General features: G+C 44.8%; 1 protein-coding gene across 1 annotated transcript in view; it reads left to right on the forward strand.

Moving 5' to 3' along the window:
* Window positions 1-282: 282 nt before the first annotated feature.
* SNX24 (sorting nexin 24) overlaps window positions 283-23,487 on the forward strand; it is a 159,720-nt gene continuing 136,515 nt past the window's right edge. Inside the window, exon 1 of the mRNA XM_047083835.1 lies at window positions 283-377. Within this exon, the coding sequence (XP_046939791.1) occupies window positions 318-377 (60 nt within the window). The 5' untranslated portion in view covers window positions 283-317. The remainder of the gene's footprint in view (window positions 378-23,487) is intronic.

Genomic DNA, 23,487 nt, shown 5'->3' on the forward strand with positions numbered 1-23,487 from the left:
TTTGCAGGCCCCGCCTCCTCCGGGCCCAGCTCCGCTCCGCCGCCCTGCGGGCCCGGACCCGGGAGCCCGGAGCCCCGCGCCCTCCGCCGCGGAGGGCCCCCAGCTCCCCGCCCCGTGCCCCCAGGAGCGCGGCGCGCCAGTGGTGCGCCGGAGGCGGCGGCGGCGGCGGCGGCGGCGGCGGCGGCGGCTCCCGGCCGGGCCGCGCAGCCTGTGGGTCCCGGGGGCGCAGGGCAGGGAGGCGGGGCGCTCGGCCGGGGGCGGAGCTGCGGCCGCGAGCCCGCCCCCCGCTCGCCCTCCGCCGGCCGGCTGGCGCGGCCATGGAGGTCTACATCCCGTCCTTTCGCTACGAGGAGAGCGACCTGGAGCGGGGATACACGGTAGGCGCGGGCCGCGGCCGGACAGGGCCCCCGAGCGGGGCCCGCGGCTGCTGAGCGCGGTGGTGCCCCCGGCCGCCGCCCGCCCTGCGCGGGGGGTCCCCGGGCTGCCCTCCCTTCCCCCGGGCCTGAGGCTGGGCTGCGCCCCGGCGCGGTTGTCAGGGAGACGGGGCCCCCTCCGCGGCGCGGCGGCCCCGATTCGCTCCCTTCCCCCTCCCGGCCCCGCTCCGGGCCTCGGGGCAGGAGCGCGGGGAGTCCAGCCCTCGTGCGCCGCGCTCGCCATTCTCCCCGCCGCTCGCCCTCTGCAGCCCGGGGTGGGCTGCGTTCGTGTCTGGCACGGCTGCCCCCTCTCCGCCCAGACAGGAGTGGCTTCGCGGCGGATTGATGTCCGTTTCCAAGTTCCGTGGGTCCATTCAGATGGAAAACATGCTAATTAAAAAAAAAATCATTTGTAGCGATTTATTAAAGCCCGAGTGAGCACGTGTGTTGCTTTTAGATGGCTTCCAAAGTTTTTTTTTTTTTTTTTTCCTCTCCTCGTTCTTCAGTGCCTTGAGATGCCATCATCAGGTACTTTCTGAGCACCTGTTCCGTACCTGAGACTGATCCCTGAGAACTGAGAAACAGGGCCCCTCATCTCAGGCGTGGAAGAGTGTGTCGGGAGGGCGAGGGAGGGCCTGGGACCTTTGGGCAACGAGTTCAGTAAGTAAAGTGTGGGTGGTTGATTTCCCAGTGAACGTAGGCACCTTTATCTAGACCATCATTGCTAAAGGGAGAAATTCCTCATGCTGGTTGGACCTTGAAAGAATTTTATTTCCAGTCGTTAAAGAGCAGGTAGGCAGAGAAGATTGCAGAGGGCAGCCTGAAAGGAGTGATCACATTATTCAGCTCTAACTCACTCACTTGCTAAACACCCGAGACTTTAATTCGGCAGGCAAGGGTTTGAACCTTTCTCTCCTCTAAACGTTCCTGGGTTTTGGTGACAGCCTATTTGGAACCTTGTGTGTTTTCATAGGGAGGATTAAATCTACCTCTCAAGGGAATTTTGAGACTTAAGAGCAGTGATTAAAAAACAAAATCAGGGAGTATGTGGGCTTTTAGGATTAAGTGGACCTCTGGGTTCAGGTGTCCCAAAAGAAGCACTCAGAGTGCCTTCTTTTGGGGAGGAAACTACAACTGGGGAGGGTGGGGGAGGGCAGAGCTGAGATCTGTTTGGCCATTATTTATATAAATAAGTCTTTACAATGAATTGACATTTGGTTAAATATTGTCTATTTTACTTAAAAAGGGCGGGGGTGTGTGTGTGTGTGGGGGGAGATTGAATTTAAGCTTGAACGTATGCAAACCCTTTTCCTTAAAGCCTTGAAACCTGGGTTGTCTTTAATTCTTCCAGATAGGTCACTTCCCCCATCAGCATCAACAGTCATGGAGGGCTTACCATCTTGGGGACATTCTTTAGGATCTGAAGATCATAGCCTGGTTGTTTGGTCATTTTTAGATGAAGGCGGTCTCAGTAATCCAAACTAAAGTTACTTCTCCAAAGAAGCACTTTCAAATCAACATTAAGGCTTTTTGGCCATTAGCGATTCTCTTCTCTTACTGCATCTGTGTTTTCCCACAGTTTTCAAATACCTTTTCCTGACTTGTATTACTACCAGGCATGTGCCAGGTTGTGAATTAAATCGATTTGGAAGGAGCCCGTTTCTTGGTCAACTTGGCAGTGTGAAGGTTGCCTATGTGATGACAGTTGGCGTGCTTTTTAAAAGTTAACTTTTTACAAAAATCCCATCTCCTTTAGACTGGTAACCATATTGTTAAGATACCACTGCAAGTGATTTTTTTTTTTTCCTCTATGAGTCTAGGAAGCAGCTATTGGATACTTTGTTCCCTCTGAGCAGCTATTTTGTAACTGCTCAGCAGTTACTCATTTAGCAAATATTAACTGAATGTCTGCTCCCTGTCTGTATTCTAGGTCCTGGGAATTTAGCAGCGGATAATATTTCGCCTTTAACAAACCCTCAGAATTTAAAAATACGATTGCAGGTTGCTCAACAAGAAACTTGTGAAATAATGGATACTTCGGAGTAAAGCACATCTTTTTACTCTAGTGGTTATGTCTGTTTTAAATTTAAGAAATAGTGTGCTCAAACAAATTCAGTGATAAGAGGTTCATTGTAGCGAAGTGTGGTTTTATCTCCTTGCTTCTAATCCCTTGCCCTAAAGACATAAAACGTGGGGCTGCTGTCTTAGAGACTTTTCTGTTTGCCCTGAAAACATGATGCTTTTTTCCCCTTAGAATAAGTTGTAAGATTCATCCTACAACATGGATATCTTTCTGTGCCGATATGGATAGGTCTGTCTCCTCCTAGCTACTAGCAAAGGATCTTCCTCTTAAGGAATACTCCATCATTTGTTTACCCAGATCTCTTGTTCATGGCGACTGGCATTTGCTTCTAATTTTTAAAACATTTTTTTAAATCTTTATTTTGAGAAAGAGCAAGTGGGGAGGGGCAGAGAGAGAAAGAGAGAGAGACAGAGAGAGAATCCCAAGCAGGCTTCACACTGTCAGCATGGAGCCTGATGCCATACAGGGGCTCGAACTCATGAACCATGGGGTCATGACCTGAGCTGATAACAAGAGTGGGACACTTAACCACCTGAACCACCCAGGTGCTTGGACATTTGCTTCTAATTTTTAGCACCTGTGTCAAATGTTGGCCTGAGAAATCCCCATACATGCTTTTTTTATGCCTACTACTAGAATCTACCTAGAACCTTAACTAGAAGTGGTACTTCTGGGCTGTTTAAAGTTTTTATAGATATTGCTCCATTGTTATTTAAAAAAAATTATACAAACTTATGATCCGTGTACAAGGTAATTTACCTTTAAAGAGTGAAATTTTGCCCTTTGAGCACTTAAACATTGTGGGCTTGCATGATGTCGAGAGGGGAATTGAAAGGTGCAGGGGTGTTGTTCCTTAGGGACTCTCAGCCTGGAGGGACAAGGTAGGAAAGGGCTAGGGTGCCCTGGTGTTCGCGGGGCAGAGGGAGAGGGCACTTGTGCTCTGCCTTAGGGTGGTGTGCGGGGATGGGGCCTGCGGAGGGCGGGGGCGGCTGCTTAGGAATGCTGACTTTAGAAATCAGGTGAGGTTTTTGCTGACATTGTGAAGTCTAGAAGGAGGAATTGCAGGGCAAAAATCTCATCTTAAGGGCAAGGCATTTTAAGCTCCCAGATTTAAACAAACAAGCAAACAAACAAGCTGGGAGGAGGGGCGCTTGTAAATCATTTAAGTTTATATAGAAGCCGGAGAGGATATTCTAACAAAATTCACATGCACTCAAGTACTACTTCATTGGTGGGTTATTCTCTACCCACCTTGTGTCCCCATAGCTTATTTGTTGGCTGTTCCCCTGCAAGGCTCTACACTTTTTAAGACTCAGTGTCCGTCTCCACAGCTGTATTCCAGTACAGGGCCTATCACATAGTCAGAATTCAGTACATGTGCGCTGAGTAAATAATGAGTGAGTGAGTCTTCTAATAGGAGAGGAACACCAGAAGAACAGTTATTATGAGGCGTGAAGCAGCTCCCTGGGTGGGTGGGGGTCTGGGTGCAGACTGGAGTTTCTAGTAGCAGCAGGGATTCTGCAGGGTGACTCCTGACCCTCGAGAGAGGTGGGGAGAGACCACCAGCTCGGTAGCCTTGAGAGCTGTAAAGAACTGTGGACTTCAGCGCTGGACTTTGGGAAGTCGTTGGAGGATTTTTAGGAAGGAAGTAAATACAGGATGATGAGCTTTGCATTTAGAAAGAGGACCCTGGAGCATTAATCATTTAAGGAATGCTAGCAGAAGGACCAGAAAGGAGAGAGGGTGAGAGCCTGAACTAAAGGCATCTGGGAAGGGAAAGGGGAAAACGCCAATCTCCAGGGCCTGGAGACTGGACGTGAGGCAACAGTGGTGACTCCCGTGGATGCCGTTGCTGTTGACCAAATCAGAGCAGAAGCAAGGAGGAAACTTCATTTGGGGCCGGATGTATTGAGGTTTTTGTGATTGATGAGGCTGCTTAGTTCTGGAGCTCAGGATAGAGGTCTGGGCTAGAAATACCGCTCTAGGTGGTCGTTCAGCACAAAAGATGAAAAAGTATCAAAGTTGATGCTCTTCCCAGGAAGAGCATGTGGAGTGAAGAAAGATGGTGGACTGAAAGTAAACTCCTAGAGTCTGCCTGAGCAAGGATGTCTCAGCACTTCACCCTGAGGGAGGAGGGGGAAGGAAGCAAAGGGGTGGGAAGAGAGAGCACCGTAGGTGCTTTACCACAAGGAGGGTGCTGGCGGTGGCCTAGTGGCCTTGTAAGGATGTTGGACAGTTCGTTGGATGTGGTGGTAAGCAGGTCCCCGGGGGCGGGGTGGGGGACAGCGTAGGCTACTGTTTTCAGGTTTCAGATATGTTGTCGCTAAAAGTAGCAACACAAAAGTTGAATGTATTAGATTTCATTTTTTATAGCTGTGAAAAAAGGCATTGAATTAGGTGGTGTTTCGAGTTTGCTTTAACTATATGTGACTGTGTTATATGTGTCTGTGTTATGGTTATACAAATCTTTTTTTGGATTCTGGACTCTCACTGATGTACCTGATGTATCATGCTTTTTTTTTTTTTTTTTTTTTTTTTTTTTTTGCTACATAAGGCAGCTTCATACATACACGATCATAATGTTGAGATATGTGTACGGAACATTATTGTTTTAATACTTTATGGAATAGGGGCATCCGGGTGCTCAGTTAAGCGTCCGACTTCAGCTCAGCTCATGATCTCGCGGTTTGTAGGTTCAAGCCCCACAGCAGGCTCTGTGCTGACAGCTCAGAGCCTGGAGCCTGCTTCAGATTCTATGTCTCCCTCCCTCTCTGCTCCTCTGCCACTTGTGCTCTCTCTCTTTCGCTCTCTCTCAAATTCATCTCAAAGATGAATAAACATTAAAAAATTTTTAGATGGACGCCTGGGTGGCTCAGTCGGTTAAATGCCCAACTTCGGCTCAGGTCACAATCTCATGGCTTGTGGGTTCAAGCCCCATGTAGGGCTCTGGGCTGACAGCTGGGATCCGGGAGCCTGCTTCTGTTTCTGGTTCTCCCTCTCTCTGCCCCTCCCCCGCTTGCGCGTGCACACTCTCTCAAAAATAAACGTTAAAAAATTTTTAAAAATTTTAGAATACTTTATGGATTAAAATACAAAAAAATAAAACAACATGAGGAATCATTTACTCATTACTCATTTTCAATATTTTAAATTATTACTTCATTTGTCGCCCCTTATTTTTCATTTTTTTAAAATTCTGGAATATTTTAAAACAAATCTAAGCTATAATTTCACCTGTAACCATTTCACTTAGGATATCCAACAGGTAAAGACTTAAAAAAAAAACAAAAACCTATAACCAAAATGTCAGTATTGTCACACAATTATCGACACCTTAATATCATTCCAGTTCTCAATTCTTTTTGTTGTTTTTTAGCGTAACCCCAAAGCAGGTATTGCCTTGGAATTAACAGTGATCTGCAGGAAATATTTTTATTGCCATTTTGTGTTTGTGAAAATGAGAAGTTGAATGAGGGCATCTGGCTATTCAGGAGTGGCCCTCCCCTCTGCTTTCACCTGGTGACCGAAAGGAACAAGTTGCAGATTTAAAAAAAAAAAAAAAAAAAAAAAAATTGTGTGTGCTTGACTTCCAGAGGAAGCCAGGGCGTTCCTTCAGGATATGGGCACTTTCCCCCCAGAATCTCGGAACAAATACCTCTCCTTTCATATCCTATTAGTCCCAGTTGGTTTTCAACCAATCCTGTTGCCGGGGGAGCTCTGTGAGCTGATTGGCTGAGACCACAGCCACCTGGACCAATCACCGTGGCAAGACTACATTAACTAGATGGAGTTAAAATAATAGGCCTTTCTGGAGCTGGGAATGAGGTCAGTCCCCTTCCTGCCACCTAACCCAGTAGGCACGGCAGTGGGAGAAGGTCAGAAGGACAGTGAGACCACGACGTCCACCACAGTATCTCAAAGTCACTCATTATAAGCATCTATGATGAAGGAGGCTTCTGTGTAACAAGGACATAGCCGCCACAGTGCCTCATGCCCATAAATTCACAGTATCAGCAAACATTAAATATGTGCTGCATAATTAAACCAGGCACGGGTAGTGTATGCTCCTTACCGTTAAAGACAGGATATACAATTGTGAAAATATTCTTGAACGTTAGCCAACACAATACTACCTTAAGAATCAAAATAGGGCACAAGAGGATTGAATTCTGCAAGTATGGTGCTTAGAAATTTGGGGACAGAAGTTTATTTTCCTTGGGCTAGAAATACATTTTAATCTTTTTTTTTTGAATAGTTTTCATTTTGCAATTTATATATATTTTTAATTTTATTTTAGTATACTAATATTTTAGAGAGTGTGCAAGCAGAGAGAGAGAGAGAACCTCAAATGGGCTCCATGCTCTGCCCAACTCAGGGCTCGATCCCACCACCTTGAAATCATGACCTGAGTGAAATCAACAGTCTAACTGTCAACTGACTGAGCTACTCAGGTGCCCCGTAATTTATATGTTTTTTATTTATTTTTTATTAAAATAAAAAAACACATTTATTTATTTTTCAGATGGGGGGAGGGGCAGAGAGAGAGGGAGACTCAGAATCTGAAGCAGGCTCCAGGCTCTGAGCTGTCAGCACAGAGCCAGACGCGAGGCTTGAACCCACAAGCTGTGAGATACATCATGACCTGAGCTGAAGTCGGACGCTCATCCGACTGAGTCATCCAGGCGCCCCATATGTGTTTTTTAAAATAAACTTTTAATTGTAAAATAACTTTAGACTTACAGCAAAGTTGCAAAGTTAGAAAATGCAAGTACCTGTATACCCCTCCCCCAGTTTCCCTCGTTAGCATCCTGTATCACCATGGTAATGTCAAAACAAGGAAACTAGCATTGGTATATTACTATTAACTAAGCTCCAGACTTTATTTGCATTTCACCAGTTTTTCCACTGATGTCCAATCCAGGATATCATGTTGCATTTAGTTTTGTCTGACGTGATGTGAAACTAAGTTAGTAGTCCAAATTACAGCACACTGTCTCAAAAATGAGGCGCGTGTGTCATTAGAAATGAACCTGTATGGATCAAATCAAATTTTAGCTATTTTAGTTGCTTTATGTATAATTTTTACCATTTGGCAAAAAGCCTACTTGTTCTGTTCCACAAGTTTGTGACAGAGGCTGACACAGCCTAACGGTGAAAGGCTCAGGCTAGAGACTCATGCTGTCTGCGTTCAAATTTTGCCTCTAACATTTAGCTTGAAGTCTGACTTTGGACAAGTCATTTCATCCCCTGTGCTTTATTTTCCTCATCTGTAAAAGAGAATACTACTACCTACCCTGTAGAGTGGTTTGAGGCTCAAATGACATAATTCTTGCAAAGTGCAAGGAATAACGTATCAAGCTATGTTTATAATTTATTCTTAATAGTAGGGACTGCCTTGAAGTTAACTTTTTTTTTTTTAAGCTCTTTAATGTCAATGAATAATGTAAACAGAAGTCCAGGAGAAATAGTCATCTGCTATATAAAATAAAATCTTTGCAAATACTCTGAAGTACTTCAGAAGTAACACCATGGATTCATTTCATATTCTTAGTACAACTTTCAAACTGTGTGATCAATTCAGGTTTTGTTTTCTAGCCTATTTACTGCCTATGTTTGTTTTTTTTTTCCCCAAGATGCTACATAAGTGATTAGGATATATTTTAGAGGGCCTAGAGATACATGCTTCTCACCTCCTCTTTTCTACCCCACTCCCAGCACCCCTGCAAAACACTGGGGCCATCAGGCTCACACCTTGCATACTTATGCTGGTTTTCCAGGTTCTTATTCAGATTTTCAATGCAATTTTCTGTTATTTTGCTTTGAATGTGCTTTTTCTGTTTTAATTTCCTGTTGTCTTGCCCCCCCTCCCTTTTTTGTTATGAAAAATTCCAACATATAGAGCAGTGAAGAAAATGATGCCTTTACTAAGCTTTTAAAATAATGAGCTTACAGCCAGCTTCGTTTCCCATCACATTCTCCCCTCTTTCATTGTGAATCAAATCTCAGACCTGTCTCTGAGTATTTCCAGCATGTGTGTCTAAAAAACGAAGATTCTCCTTTAAAAATGTAATCCTAATATAGTTATCAGACACTTTAAAAATGAACAGTAAGAAAAAAAGCAGTAATTCTTCTATTATCATAAGTATCAATTCATTTTTATATTTTCTTAATTTTCCCAAGCATGTTCTTTTTTAAAATGTAGTTTGTTTGAATTTGATTGAAACTAGGTCCATATCATGTGATTGCTTAGTATGTGTCCTTAATCTTTTTTAATCTGTAGGCTCTTTTAAACAGTTCTGGGTTTTTTTTTGTTTTTTTTTTTAATTTGTTTGTTTTGAGGGATACCCAGAGCAAGTTGGGGAGGGGCAGAGAAAGAGAATCCCAAGCAGTCTCCTTACTGTCAGTACGGAGGCCCCAACCAGGGCTTGAACCCCACGAAGCCTTAAGACCATGACCTGAGCAGAAACCAAGAGTCGGAAACTCAACTGACTGAGCCCCTCAGGTGCCCCTTAATCTCTAAGTTCTTTTACCATCTCGTTCTCTTTCTCTTTTTTCTTTTACAATTATTTTGTTGTATAAACTGTGACATTTGTCCCATAGAGTTTTCCCCACTGAATTTTGCTGATTACGTCCCTATGATACCTTTTTCATTTGCTTACGTCATGAAAAGGCAGAGGCTGGGTCATTTTCAGCTTTGATTTGTTTTGTTTTTTTTTTTAATTTTTTTTTTTCCAATGTTTATTTTATTTTTGGGACAGAGAGAGACAGAGCATGAACGGGGGAGGGGCAGAGAGAGAGGGAGTCACAGAATCGGAAACAGGCTCCAGGCTCCGAGCCATCAGCCCAGAGCCTGACTCGGAGCTCGAACTCACGGACCGCGAGATCGTGACCTGGCTGAAGTCGGACGCTTAACCGACTGTGCCACCCAGGCGCCCCTGTAACGTTTTATTTATTTTTGAGAGAGAGAGCACGAGCTGGAGAGGGGGTGGAACAGGGAGAGCAGGCCAGAAAATCTAAAGCAGGCTTTGTGCGGACAGAAGCAAGCCCCATGCAGGGCTCAAACCCACGAACTGTGAGATCATGACCCGAGTGAGCCAAGGTCAGACGCTTAACCGACTAAGCCACCCAGTCCCCCCTCAAGTTTGGCATTTTCCAATTGGGTGCTCTGTCACTGACACAATCTTAGTGGTCTTTGATCACTTCCTTGCTTCCTAACAAGGTATTCAAGGTACATCTTTTACCTTTCCTGCTCCAGGTCTGGAATTAGGGTTTTCCCTAAAGACCTCTGGTTGCTTGTATTGAGAAATGCTATTTAGAGACCATAAGCTGGGCACAGGGTATTTGTGAAGGTTTCGAGATCTCTTCGGTGGTCACAGCAGAGGAATTTTTTTAAGTTGAGGCCAACAGGAAATTTTATCTTGATCTTTTATCTTCAGTGGTGTCTTTTGTCTCGCATCGAAAATCTCAGTGCTTTAAATGCTGAGCCTGATGGAATTGTAATATCATGATTAGCAGTTTACTTTGTCTCGCATTATACACATCAGCACAGAGCCGGATGCTGGGCTCAGACACAGTGTGAGATCAAGAGTCGGGTGCTTAACAGACTGTGTCACCCAACCTCCACCTTAGGGCTTTTTTTTTTAGAAACTGATTTTGTTTTATACTTGTGTGAGGTATGTGCTGCCTTAGGTTTATCTGCTGAAACTGGCTTCTTTTTATGTTCCCTTCATTCTGCTCTCTTCCTCTCCCTTTGATGACCATTAAAAAAAAAAGTTTTTTATCTTTCCATTAAAAAAATATAAACAAATATAGGTACATTTTTGTACCCTTAGATGAAACTGTAGTCTAAAATTAAACAGTAGTGTATTAAAACATTTTTTCCACCTGCTTTTTTTTTTCTTTTAACCTAACAATATACTTGTAGCTCACCCCCCACGGGCATATTTAAAGATGCCACCTCCTTTTCAATAGCTCAGTTGTTTTCCATTTTTGGCCGCAGTCATTAGCCTTGTGCATATGTGTTTTTGTATTTTTGTCAGGGCATCTTTAGGATAGATTCCTAGCAGTGGGTTACTGGATCAAAAGGTACATGCCTATTTAATTTTGCTAGATATTGTCAAATCCCCTTCCTTAGGGATTGTGTTATTTTGCATTCCTATAGCAGTTTATGAAATTATGTGTTTCCCCACAAGCTTGCCAGCTGAATGTGTTGTCAGGCCCTTGGGTGTTTGCCAATCTGATAGGTAAGCAGTGGTATTTCAGTATACACTCTTTGTAATTTGCTGGCTCAATGGCTGATGACTAGTTTGGGCATGTTTGAAACATGCTAGTGTTCCTTGTGGTTGCTTTTCTTTCTTTCTTTCTTTCTTTCTTTCTTTCTTTCTTTCTTTCTTTCTTTCTTTCTTTCTTTTTGAAGTAGGTATTGGGTAGGTGGGTATTTGAAATAAACTATCGTCCCCTTGTTGATTTTTATTAAAAAGGCAAATGACTTAGGTTTTCACCCTATAATTCTCACTCGAGGGAAGAATCAGTGTGTAAGTTGAGTCCTACCAGCTGCTTTTCCTTAGTTCTTTGCATTTAGGCATTTAGAAGTTGTTTGAGAAACTAGAAGCTTCTCTCCCCTCTTCACCCTCACCCTTCTGTCTACCTTGCTAGTGGATGGATATTGTTATTACTGTCAGGATTACACAAGGCAGGTAGAGAAAACACTCATTCACGTGATTGTGTATTATGTGCTTAGGTCTCCCAGGCATTGTACTAGTGTTGTGGGCTCAGGGGTAACTGACCTGAATGCTTGCTCAGGAAGGATGAGTGGAAGTTTGCCAGTTTGGGCAAGGGAAGATCATTTCCGGTTCTGGTTCCAGGCAGGACGTGGTGAAGGGTAGGAAGTAATGGGAGTCAGTAAGGAGGGGTAGGTAGTGGGTGTAGAACACGAGTTTGGAGTTTGGGTTGAGTGGTTAGTGGGACTGTGGATACTCAGAATTTTACCCTGGAAGCAGCTGTAAATAATGAGCATGTTGGTTGGTTGCTTGGTTGGTTTGTAAGAGAATAAAGACATCAGAGGTACAAAATGACCGAAACATATGCAAAGATAGTCACTCTCACTAGTAATTAAAGAAAAACAAAGTAAAACAGACTTTTAAAAAGTGAATAGGCAAGGGACTCCTGGCTGGCTCAGTGGATAGAGCATGCGACTCTTGATCTCAGGGTTGTGAGTTCAGGTCCCATGTTGGGCATAGAGCATACTGACAAAAAAAAGGAATAGGTAAAATGAAAATGATAAAAACCAGTACTGATGGGAATGGGGCTGAGGGGGGACAGGTTCTCTAACACCCTGTTGGTGAGACTAACTGGGAAGATGTATTTTGGAAGCCAATTTGGCAATATTTATTAAAGAAAATGTATACTCTTAGTCTTAACCTTTCCCATTTTTTGGTCTCTACCCACAAATGCACAAAGGTAGACACATGAAGCTATTCCTTGTAACATTGTTTATAATGTCAAGAAAATATGGAAACTAATCGTTTGTTTAACAAATGTTTATTGACAGCCAGCCGTGTGGCAGGCACTAATATGCCTGTTGGGGATAGAGCAGTGAACAGAGCAGTGAAGTGTCCCCTCAGGGAGCTTACATTCTAGTTGGATGGGTGGAGAGGGTCAGACATAGACCTGACAAGTACATTATACATAATATCTCAGATAGTGATAAGTGCCACTGATTCAAATATACGTGGGAAGGGGAGTAAAGAGTACTGAGAAGCCCTCCCTGGGAGAGTAACAGTAGAACTGAGCCCTGAGGTTGATGAGGGGTGAGTCATGAGGTAATCTAGGGGAAGAGTGTTCTGGGCAGAGGGAACAGCACGTGCATCAAGGGCATGAGATAGGAATGTGCCCCCTGTGTTTTAGGAATAGAAATGAGTCCAGGGCAGTTGGACTGAATCAGAGAATAGAGGGTGGTCCGAGATGAGGCCACAGGTCATATGGTAGAGGGATAATGTGAGGTAGACTGGCGGGTGGTGAGGACCGAGCCGGTAGGCCTGGTAGGCACTGATAAGACTTCTACTTTCAGAGATGGGAAACAGGAGTAATGAGGTTTAGTAAGCATTGGCCACCAGCCATGTGCCGGGCCCTCTTTGAGATGCTGAGGACCCGGTGAAGAAAACACATGGAAATCCCTGCCCTTATGTGGTGGTGACAGGAGTTGTTTTAAAAGGATCAGTATCGTGGCACCTAGGTGGCTTAGTCAGTTGAGCGTCTGACTTGGCTCAGGTCATGATCTCACGGTTTGTGAGTTTGAGCTCTGCCTCGGAATTTATGCTGACAGCTCAGAGCCTGGAGCTTTGAATTATGTGTTTCCCACCCACCCACCCACCCCACCCCCCCTCTCTGCCCCTCCCCTCCTCACTCTCTGTCTCTCTGTCAAAAATAAATAAACATTAAAAAAAAAAAAAGATCATTCTCATTTTGGTGAGTACAGACTCTAGGAGTGTTGGGTGTAGCCACAAAGCTCAATTAGGAAGCTATTGTACTTTCCTGGGTAAAAGATGATGATGGCTGAGAACAGTTCTATAAGTAGACATAGTGGAAGAAGGTTGCATTGTGGGTAGATTTCTGCTCATGGAGCCGGTGGGATTCACTGATGGATTGGATTTGGAGTGTGAGAAAAAAAGACCCAATAGGAGGACTACTGAAATGAAGAATTGGGGTTGAGCAGATTTTGGAGGAAAGATCAGAAATCCTATTTTGGACGTGCTCAATTTGAAATGTGTGACCAAATATCTGGGTGCCCTGTGCCCCAGTCAGCTTGACACATAACAGTAACCATCACAAACCTACCCTTTGTCATGTGGACACGCCTGCACATCTCCTCACACCATACCTAAGCTACAAATAAAAACACTGACAAGGTCGTAGTTCTGCCCAGCAAGATACAACTCTCTAGTGTGCAACTGAAAACACGTGAACCCCTTACCCCGAAGAGGTGATGAATCCTGAGTCATGTGTCCTCTTCTCCTTGATATCCCCTAAGTTAAATACTATGATGTTAAGTTAGCACTCCTCAAATTCTGCGATATGAAGTCATTACCTCTTATGTTCCATGATAAAGTGATGAGAGGGAAGAAAAAGATACCTGCTTTACATATGTTAATAGGTGAGCACATAAACGTACTGAAGACAAAATAAGGAGGGAATATTTTGACAATTCCAGTCCTCATTTCTGTGACCTGTCACATGGTCATGGCTGGTATTTATAACTACTTTCTTTGGCTGCTCACTCTGTATTCCCTTTGTCTTCAGCGAACACCTCAGCTGGTTGTCGTTCTTTACCACGTAGGGTGACTCAGATCTTTATTCCTGAGAGGTCTGACCATTAGTAGTCCTTTTTGAATTGAGTCATTGTAGCTTTCCATGGACTTTAATCACAGGGCATCTTACTACTAAGAGACACCATTAAGGATCTCCTCCTATCCTACATTTGATCTTCCTTGTCTCCACTGTGGCCCCCTTTCCCCTTGCTAGTCAGGATCAGTCACCCCAGCCAGCACAGTCATCCCCTCCCTTGCTTGTTGATTCGGAGACACAAGGAGCTCATAGTGACCACGTGGCAGTCTTAGCTTCCAGTTCAGTAGAATTGCTGTGTCTCCTTGTGGAAGCATTCATCCTTGTGGAACTAAGACCTCCAGGCCAACAAAGCATAAAGTCACAGAGACTGGAAGCAGTAATTTTGGGCACCTAGGGGTAATAATGAGTGATGTCACTCCCATTTCTATGCCTTGATTCCTAGAACTCCGAATTCTGGTTATGGGGACACAGCATCAGATACTGGACACCGATTCAGGCCATATACGGCCACTTAGAGAACTTTGTCCCAACCCTGCAAGGTGTTGCCACCCAGCTGGCATTGTAACTGAGCGTGTAAAAGGCCATGCCACCATTCTTTCCAGCCACCTGCTTGAAGACGGTGGGGAACATGATCATACCAGTGAATTCCATGTTTATGGACCCACTGCATCATTTTGTTTACTGTGAAATGAGCCACTTGATCAGAGCAGTGCTGTGTGGAATACCACGGTCATGGATAAGGAATTCCGTAAGTCCAAGAATGGTAGTTGTAGCAAAAGCATTGCACACAGGGAAGGCAAATCCTTATCCAGAATAAATGTCTATTTCAGCGAGAACCAGACACCGTCCCTTCCACAATGGAAGTGTAACCAATGTAATCAGCCTCCTCCTGTGGTGCCAGATTGGAGGTGCAGAACTGGCCTCTACTGTTGGCAGATTGGGCACTCAGTGGTGGTCATACCCAGACTGGACTCACAAAGTGGAAGTCCATGTTGCTGAACCCGTGCATAACCTACATTCCTGTCCCCATGGCCATTTTGTGAGCCCATTGGGCAATGACAGAAGTGACTGGGGAGAGAGCCTGACTGGCATCTGCAGAACAAGTGATCCTATCTACTTGATTGCTAAAATCCTCCTTTGCTGCAGTCACTAGCGATGAGCGTTCACATGAGACACAAAAAAGTTTCACATGTTCCTCCTCCCCCTCCCTTCCCCTTCCCTTTCTCTTCCTCTTCCTCCTCCTCCTACTCCTTTGTTGCCTCCTCCTTCTTCTTTTGCCTATTCAGAGAGGTCTGTCTAGGTAACCTCATCTTCCCCTTTCCTCAGAGCCAGTTTTCTAGTCATGTTCTTTGCACTTCCCTGACCATCCAGCCAAACTATTGACCATAGCCCGTGCATCAGTATCTAATCGCACATCTGACCGCTTCTCCTTTTCAGCCAAGTGAACTGCTAGGTGCATTGCTTGAAATCTGCCCCCAGGAAGGGTTTCCCTTGACACTTGTCCTTCCTAGCTGTCCCAGAGAGGGACTAGATGGCCCAGGTGTACATTCACAAGAGGTGCTTGCATATGGTACAGACTCCTCCATCGACCAGGTCCTTCCTCTGTCAACTAATTCTGGGGAACTCCTCATGAGGCCACAGGTGCAGGCTGGAGAGGGAAGCTAGTGCGGCAGGAGTGGGGACCAGGGGCACTTCTTCACGTAACTTGTGCCTTCAGGACCGGCTTGGGCTTGATCACGCATACGCCATTTTAATTTGGTAAGCGAGTGTTGCCGTGCCCAGCTTTATAGCTTGGTGGGTCAGATAACACCCACTGCATGAAGGGCAGCTCAGGTCACCTGGTAACTTGGTAGTCTCTTGTCAAGCCTCCAGTCCCTCCTAAGGTGCAATAGCAAGCCAAGAACTCTGTCTCAAAAGGAAAGTAGCTATTCATGGAGGATGGCCGGGGTTTTGCTCTAACTTCCTAAGGACCTGTGCTGTCGTTCACTTGCGGGGGCCTGCCGGAGGCTCAAAACAACATCCCTGTCGGCTTCTGCCACTTCATGCACTATGCGATCTGGTGGATCATATTGGCCCATGTGGCAAAGCCCTTTGCACAGCACTGTGGACCTCTTGCAGATCCTTCTCTTGTTCTGGACCCTAGTCGAAAGCATTAGCTCTTCGGGTCATTTGGTAAAGGGGTTGGAATAACACACTCAGAGTAAGTTGCCTCCAGAATCGAAGGAGGCCCACCACATTATAATTTTTTTTTTTAATGTTTATTTATTTTTGAGAGAGAGGGAGAGAGAGATTGAGAATCCAAATCGGGCTTCAGGCTCTGAGCTGTCAGCACAGAGCCCAACGTGGGGCTCGAATTCACAGACTGTGAGATCCTGACGTGAGCCGAAGTCGGACGCTTAACCGACTGAGCCGCCCAGGCACCCCTAGGCCAACCATCATAGGGGTCAATCTGCTTTGCTCAGTCTGTAGGTTGAAATATTAATCTCACCCAAAACCACTTCACAGAAACACAGACAACAATGTTTGACCAAATATCTGGGCACCCCACGGTAGAATTCACCATCACACTTCCTTCTAAGATTGAAAGACGCACTTCATCAATAAACATGGTAGTGTTTTTCTTTCTTTTGTTTTAGTTCAGATGTGTGTGACACGAGAAAACACACTTTAATATTTTAGGATCTGATATTTATGGTAAACTATGTTTAGTGCTTTCTTGCTCTTGGAAGGTTCTTTCCTTCAGATGCATACCCGTGGAAAGTTTGCACCTCCGTTTCCCAAACGTGATCGTAGTGCAGGGAATAAAAGTTTGTAGAAAAGGCCTGCTTTCCTTGTTTATTATTAGTGGACAATTAGATCTCATTGTCAGTAAAAATTGATGGCGGCAGCTTCCAAATTATCGAGCCTGTGCTAATAAATGCAACAGTTGTTCATAATTTGGTGGCAAATGACCTTTAAATGTAGATGTTTACGCAGGCTGTCCTTGGGGAACAATTTAACTTCCAAATGACACCCATGAGTACTAGTTATCATTTAAATATGCTTCCTTTTGTCAATAACAGAATAACAAATACTGGTTAGATTTCTAATGTTGATTCAGATACCAGGGAACCTGCTGAATAAATTAGTGTACATTTGATTTATATTGACCAAAATTTTTTACACTGCTGTGTTACAGGTCAAGGTGGCATGCATTTAAATGCATTGTAGAGCAGAGGTCATGCTTGACTGACACGAATGCTTACACTGTTTTTAATTAACTTTTAAATATTATCCTAAAATTCCTTCTCAAATACCAATTATTAGGAACAGGAGGGAAATTAACTTAGTCGAGAGAAACCTTATTTTAAAAGTCAATAATCCTGATCTTTCCCATAAAAATTACTGGAGTAAATTATTGCTACATTTTTACCTTATAATTTGTAAAGAAATCAGATGCGCTGTTTTTTGCATCACAGACTCTGAATTCATGGTGGGTTTTACATGGGTAATTTTGCAGAAATAACCTGAAATAGTGTTGAAAATAAATTTTGCAAAGGAATGAACAGTCTTCCGTAGTGCAGGAAGTACATTACCAGGCAAATGCGTGTCCTTAGTGCTCTGAACTTTTTCGTTGATGTTGTCATGTGTATGTGGAAGGAGGATGGTTTGCAGGGTGCAGATGTGAGTGGATTTTGTCCGCCAGCCATTAGTAGTCCAAAGTAGTGTACGTTCTAGGGAAGCTTTAATCAACAGCTCATTTGCCCTTTGAGACGCTGTCTTCACAATGAACGCTGCTGCTTTTGCATAGAAATATTGTTGGATAAAAAGCATTTTGCTATCAGTGTAGAATTTATTTCATTTATGACCCATGCCAGAAGGTTCACATACTTCGGAAGTTTAGAACTGAAATGCACAAAGGTTGTTTTGTTTTGTTTTAAACCATGAAGATCTTTGTAGGCAATCAAGAGTGTGCTTTGGGAGTTCAGGAGAACCTTCTGAGCTTTGCTTCTCCAGAAGCTGCGTGGCATCTCCAGAAGCTGCAGGACAAACCTCCTCTACATTAAAACATTGCATCCACAGGAACTTTTCCACTCCCCTCCAAAGCCAAAAAGGACGTCTGCTCAGCCTGCCTGCAGTGAATGGCATTGGTGCTGGGATATCAGTTCAGTTTCAGCCACAGTGTGGGTCCTTAGCTGGTAGCTTTGTAACTAGGCTTCAGTGTACCCAGAGCAGCATTAACCCCAGAATGCCCAGAAGGGCAAAAGAAGGGACAGTATTGAAAATAGTAGTAAGAGAGAAAAGGAAGTGGGGATACTAAAATTGAAAGTGGCAAGAGAATGACAAATGTTGCATGTGCCCAGGAGATGAATCATTCAGTAGTGGGAAGGCTTCTGAAGGACAGAGAGACAGTCATGTAGCATTTCTCTTAAGTGGGCATGCCCGTAAGAAGTGATTGATGAATGGAAAGACTTCTGGGTGGCAGCCGATGCTAAGGGAGGAGGCAGGGAGGAGGAGAAAATAGGCTCATAGTCGATGTGATGGTGCCGCTGGTAGGTAGCACTTTGGATCTCTGTCCAAATCAGGGCTTGGCTTCAGGTGCAAATAATGAGCTGCTAAGGCCGTGGCACCCAGCCCACGCTGCACCCTGCAATCACCTGGAGATCTTTACCAACTGCCAGTGCCTGGGTCCCACCCTCAGGGAGTCTGGTGCTTCTGGAATATGGGTTGAGCATGAGAGTTTTTATAAAGCTCCCTGGGTGATTCTAATGAGCAGTAGAAATAGAGCACTGCCATAGAAATGTCCCCAAGATTCTTGTGGAGATCATTAAGGCAGGTTACTTGTCCCCATACATCTTAATAGGGTAAGTCTATGGTTCTTGGGAGAGATTAAACACACACTGACTTTTCAGACTCTCTGCCCAGAGATTCTCATGTAACTGGGGCTCCAGCTTTGGTATGGTTTCAAAGCTCTCCAGTTGATTTTAATTTGTAGCCAAGCCTGCAAATTATGGAGTAAGTGACTTACCCTGTTCTGAAAAAGACGCCCTATAGAGTGCAGAGTTAGCACGGAGGAGGAGAAACGTTAGCTTTGTTTAAAGCTTTGAAGGACCGGTTCACATTCTGATTCAGCAGGAGTGCATCTAGGACTGAGGGCCTGAACCACTCTTGATTCTTTGGAGCCATAAACCAAATGAACTTAAGCTTTTCTGACCTCAGCAGGTTTGAGGAACTTCTTAAGGAGAGTCATTTCTAAACTTTGGAGCCAGACAGACTTGGTTCCACATTCTAGGTGTGATACTAGTGAGTGTGCTTGTGCTGTACAAGTCATAAACCTTCCTGGGCCTCATTTCCCTAAAATGCTTACCTCCTTTTTCTCTGAAAGCATCCTTGTAAGTTCTGGGCACAGAGTAGGAACTCGCCATGTGGGCGGCTCTTGTTATTTCGAGTACTTTTTTTTTGTTATCTTAAGTAATCTCTACATCCAAGGTGGGGCTTGAGCTTACAACCCCAAGATCAAGAGTCACATGGGTAGTGGACTGAGCCTGCCAGGTGCCCCATTTCTGGTACTCCTAATTAAATCTTTGACAGTATGGGTAAAATGTCACAATATATTTTACCTTCCTGTCATCTACTATGAAAGTTTTTCCTTTTTCCTTACTTTTGAATAACTCTATATTTAATGCACTGCTTTAAACAAATTCTTTTAAAAAAGTAATATCAAAAGAACCTTGCAGTGCTTTCGTATTAGAGAATGACATCTACGGTGTCCTAGTCATTTCATCTGTAAGAACACGTGAAGAGTGCCAATGGTATGTTTAAACATCGAGTTATTGACAACTATTTGTCAATCACAGAACCCCTAGGTGATGTGTCAGCCACTGTTCTTTGCTTTAGGTGCTTAACAGTGTTCTCAGGTAAAACTTTGAATTGGTTTTCTACATTCTGCAGATATAAAGTCTTTTTAGAAGAGGCCAGACAATCCTGCCTCCATTTTTAAGTGTTTAATTATATGGCACTGGCTTGGCAGTGGGAGTGAGGCCATCCCCTATCCAGACCCATTCTTGGTGTTTTGCTCTGAACTGAGAGAGAGGGAGAGAGAGAGAGAGAGAGAGAGCGAGCGAGTGCAGGGGAAGGGTAGAGAGAGGGGGAGAAGAAGAGAGAATCCTAAGCTAGCTCCACACTGTCAGCACGTGGGGCTCAAAGTCACAAGTTGTAGGCCAACACGGGGCTCAAAGTCACAAATTGTGAGACCATGACCTGAGCCAAAATCAAGAGTTGGACACTTAACTGACTGAGCCGCTCAGGTGCCCCCAGAAGTAGAACTTTTGACTTCTGACTCATCATTGTTCAGCTTTGCTAGGTTCAATTTTAACAAATCATGTTTTAACCTAGAGTTTTGTTTTGAAGCTGTTTTCTACAGTCAGGGTTTGCTCCTTTACTGACTCTTGGGTCTAAAAAAGTACCGTGGAACTCATCTTTTTTTAAAATTGTATTTTATTTTAGCGAGAAAGCATGCAAGAGTGGGGGAGAGTGGCAGAGGGGGAGAGAGAGAGAATATTTAAAAAAATTTTTTTTGACGTTTATTTATTTTTAGAGAAAGACAGAGCATGAGCAGGGGAGGAGCAGAGAGAGAGAGAGGGAGAGACAGAATCCAAAGCAGGCTCCAGGCTTTGAGCTGTCAGCACAGACCCCAATGTGGGGCTTGAAGTCATGGACCGTGAGATCATGACCGAAGCCAAAGTTGATGCTTAACTGACTGAGCCCCCCAGGCACCCCAGAGAGAGAGAGAGAGAGAGAGAGAGAGAGAGAGAGAGAGAATCTTAAGCAGGCTCCATGGTCTGCACAGAGTCTGACCACATGGCTTGATGCCATGGCCCTGGGATCATGACCTGAGCTGAAATCAAGAGTCAGATGCTCAACCCACTGAGGCACCCCGGAGCCCTTCTGTGGCCTCATCTTTCTGTGGCCCAGAGGATTCTAAATGGGTGTCAGGGGAGGCTGGTGGTCTGTTGAATTGGAAATTTAGTTCAGAGTTTATGTGATCTGCTCCACAGCAGTACATTTGCAACCTGGGTATTCTATGTGGTCTGAAGAGGGGACTGCCCGGGAGAGCCAGGAAGAAATGCCAGGTGGGAGCTGTAAGAGGTAGCAGCGGATGAGGGTTGGCAAAGAGGCAGAGAAGTGGAGTGTGGGACACAATTTTTCAACCTCAATGTTTACTTGTATTCATTTATTCAGCCAATGGTGCTGGAAGGCCTGCAGTATACCAGGCACTGTACTGGGCCCTGGGGATGCCATCATTTCCTTATTTTCTCTCCAAGACCCTCACGACATTCCAAAACTCTCTCTTGCAAAGGGATTCTCCCTGTTTGTGAACACAAGGTACACTGGAGCTGTAGTAAACTAATCGTGTGTTGCCCCGCGGATTGCTGAACATATATGTATGGTTGTGTTAATAAGCTTAAATTTGAACACATTGGGAACTTGAGTTTCCTTGTCTTTAAAATGGGTTAACATTAGTACCTAACCCATACAGCCATTGCCAAGTACCCAACCTGCAGTGTCCTTGCCACCATTAAATGAAATAGTACATGTGAGGGGCACCTGGGTGGCTCAGTCGGTTAAGCGTCCATCTTTGGCTCAGGTCATGATCTCATGGTTTGTGAGTTTGAGCCCCATGTCGGGCTCTGCGGACAGCTCAGAGCCTGGAGCCTGCTTCAGATTCTGTGTCTCCCTCTTTCTGTGCCCTTCCCCAGCTGTGCTCTGTCTCTCCTTCTCTCTCTCTCTCAAAAAAAAAAAAAAAAAAAAAGAGTGCATGTGATATGCCTGGCAAGGTGTTTGCCCCATACTATAGTTGGCTCAGTAAGTATCACTCCTGTTATTAGGCCTCTCTCTGCCTTCACAGTCTCAGCTTAGCCTTTTCCCAGAAGGCCAGGCACTAACGTTTAGTCAGGAAACCTTTGTTAAAGTCAGGAGGATGTCTGGGAGAGGGGACTCTCGACAGGTTGTCTCAGATGCTGGGGAAGGAGGGATGGGACAGTAAGTAGACGAGATTGGTCAAGTGGAGAGGAGCGTGGTCAGCGTGTTGTACTTGATCTGATATTGAACTGCACAGCATCACAGCCAGCTCTTGTGAGTCAGGCAGAAGCTGAGGTTATGGTTATTTTGCAAACTTGACCTCCTTGGGAAGATGTTCTATGAGAGGGGAAGTAGCAGTGTGGTTCAAGAGTGCACTTTGCTGTTGGTGACATGGAACCACTTCCTAACCATGTGTTTGATGACCACTGGTTGCCTAAATGCTCTGAGCCATGGCTCCCTAAGTGGGAATGATAGTTCCTGCTTCATAACTAATAGGGATTGTTTAAGCAAATGAAATAATGGGTGTAAAGCCCTTAACGTATGTAGTTAGTTCTGTAGTAGTTAGTGTTGGCATTTGTTTCTAAAAGCTTACATCTTTATGTTGGATTTCTAGAGAGGGTTGCCTGAGTGAGGATTGTGTGGGATTTCTGACATGAGTACCATTGCAACCATAAATTCATCTCCTGTTTCTCTGCTTTACCACCAAAGGAAAACTAAAACAACAAGAAGAATGCCTATCAAGTAAAAATTTGAGAGACATTTGAGTACGTGGGGGCTCATGAAGTTGAGTTAGAGTTTATCCCCTGTTGATTTTATCCATGAACTATCCAGAACTGTGTCTTTTGAGCAGTAGACAGACCCTGTCAAAACCAATTAATGATAGGAGTGCCTGGGTGGTGGCTTAGTCCAACTTCAGCTCAGGTCATGATCTCACAGTTTGTGGGTTCAAGCCCTGTGTCGGGCTCTGTGCTGACAGCTCGGAGCCTGGAGCCTCCTTCGGATTCTGTGTCTCCCTCTCTCTTGGCCTCTCCCCTGCTCATGCTTGCTCACTCTCTCTCTCTCTCTCTCTCTCTCTCAAAAATAAATAAACATCAAAACCAATTAATGATAGAGTTTTAACAAATGAGAAATCGATGCTGTGGGAAGAGATTACTGAGAACACTAGAGCTCACATATTAAGACCTCGTTTTTATGGAGAAAAAGTATATAAGTCTTACGGATTGCCCATCCAAAGATGCACTTGTCAAGAAGTCTTCTCTCAGTATTCTGCCATCCTTTGCTTGAGGCTTACACTCTAGGAGTGCGCCGCCTCGTTTGTAAGATGAGAACTAGCATTGAGAGCCACGAAGAGAGAAAAGTCATGCAGATAATCAGTAACAGGCACCTAGCACAGTGCAAGGCATGGACTGAAAGGCAGCTGCTCTTATCATTGGGCATCCGTCAAGCTGGCAGAGAATGGTATGTTCTCGTTTTACTTCTGGTGGTGTCACCTCTGTCTCTGGCCTGGGCATCTCTGCTCTCTTGCCCGTTGCCACCGGCCCTGAGGCCCGCAGTCTCTTGGGTTCACACTGCTTAGTGGGGAGCTGTTTAACCTGCCAGGTGGATTGCTTGTGGTAGACTTTGTGCTCTGGAAATTGCAGTGAAGCTGCTGTGGTTCTGGTGCCGTGCACGGTTATTCTTGGCCAAAGAGCCAGAAGCCCCAAAGCCCAGGATCCTACCCGAACCATCTGGGTCCTGAGAGCTCTGCCCTTGCTGGTGCCCAAGTGCCTGATTGGGGAGGGGGGGGGTGTTCTTGGGCACATAAGG

Source organism: Lynx rufus, unplaced genomic scaffold (assembly GCF_022079265.1).
Source record: "Lynx rufus isolate CCGP_SWC_20201006 ecotype Redwood Valley unplaced genomic scaffold, mLynRuf1.p SCAF_1, whole genome shotgun sequence".
NCBI classification, from domain to species: domain Eukaryota; kingdom Metazoa; phylum Chordata; class Mammalia; order Carnivora; family Felidae; genus Lynx; species Lynx rufus.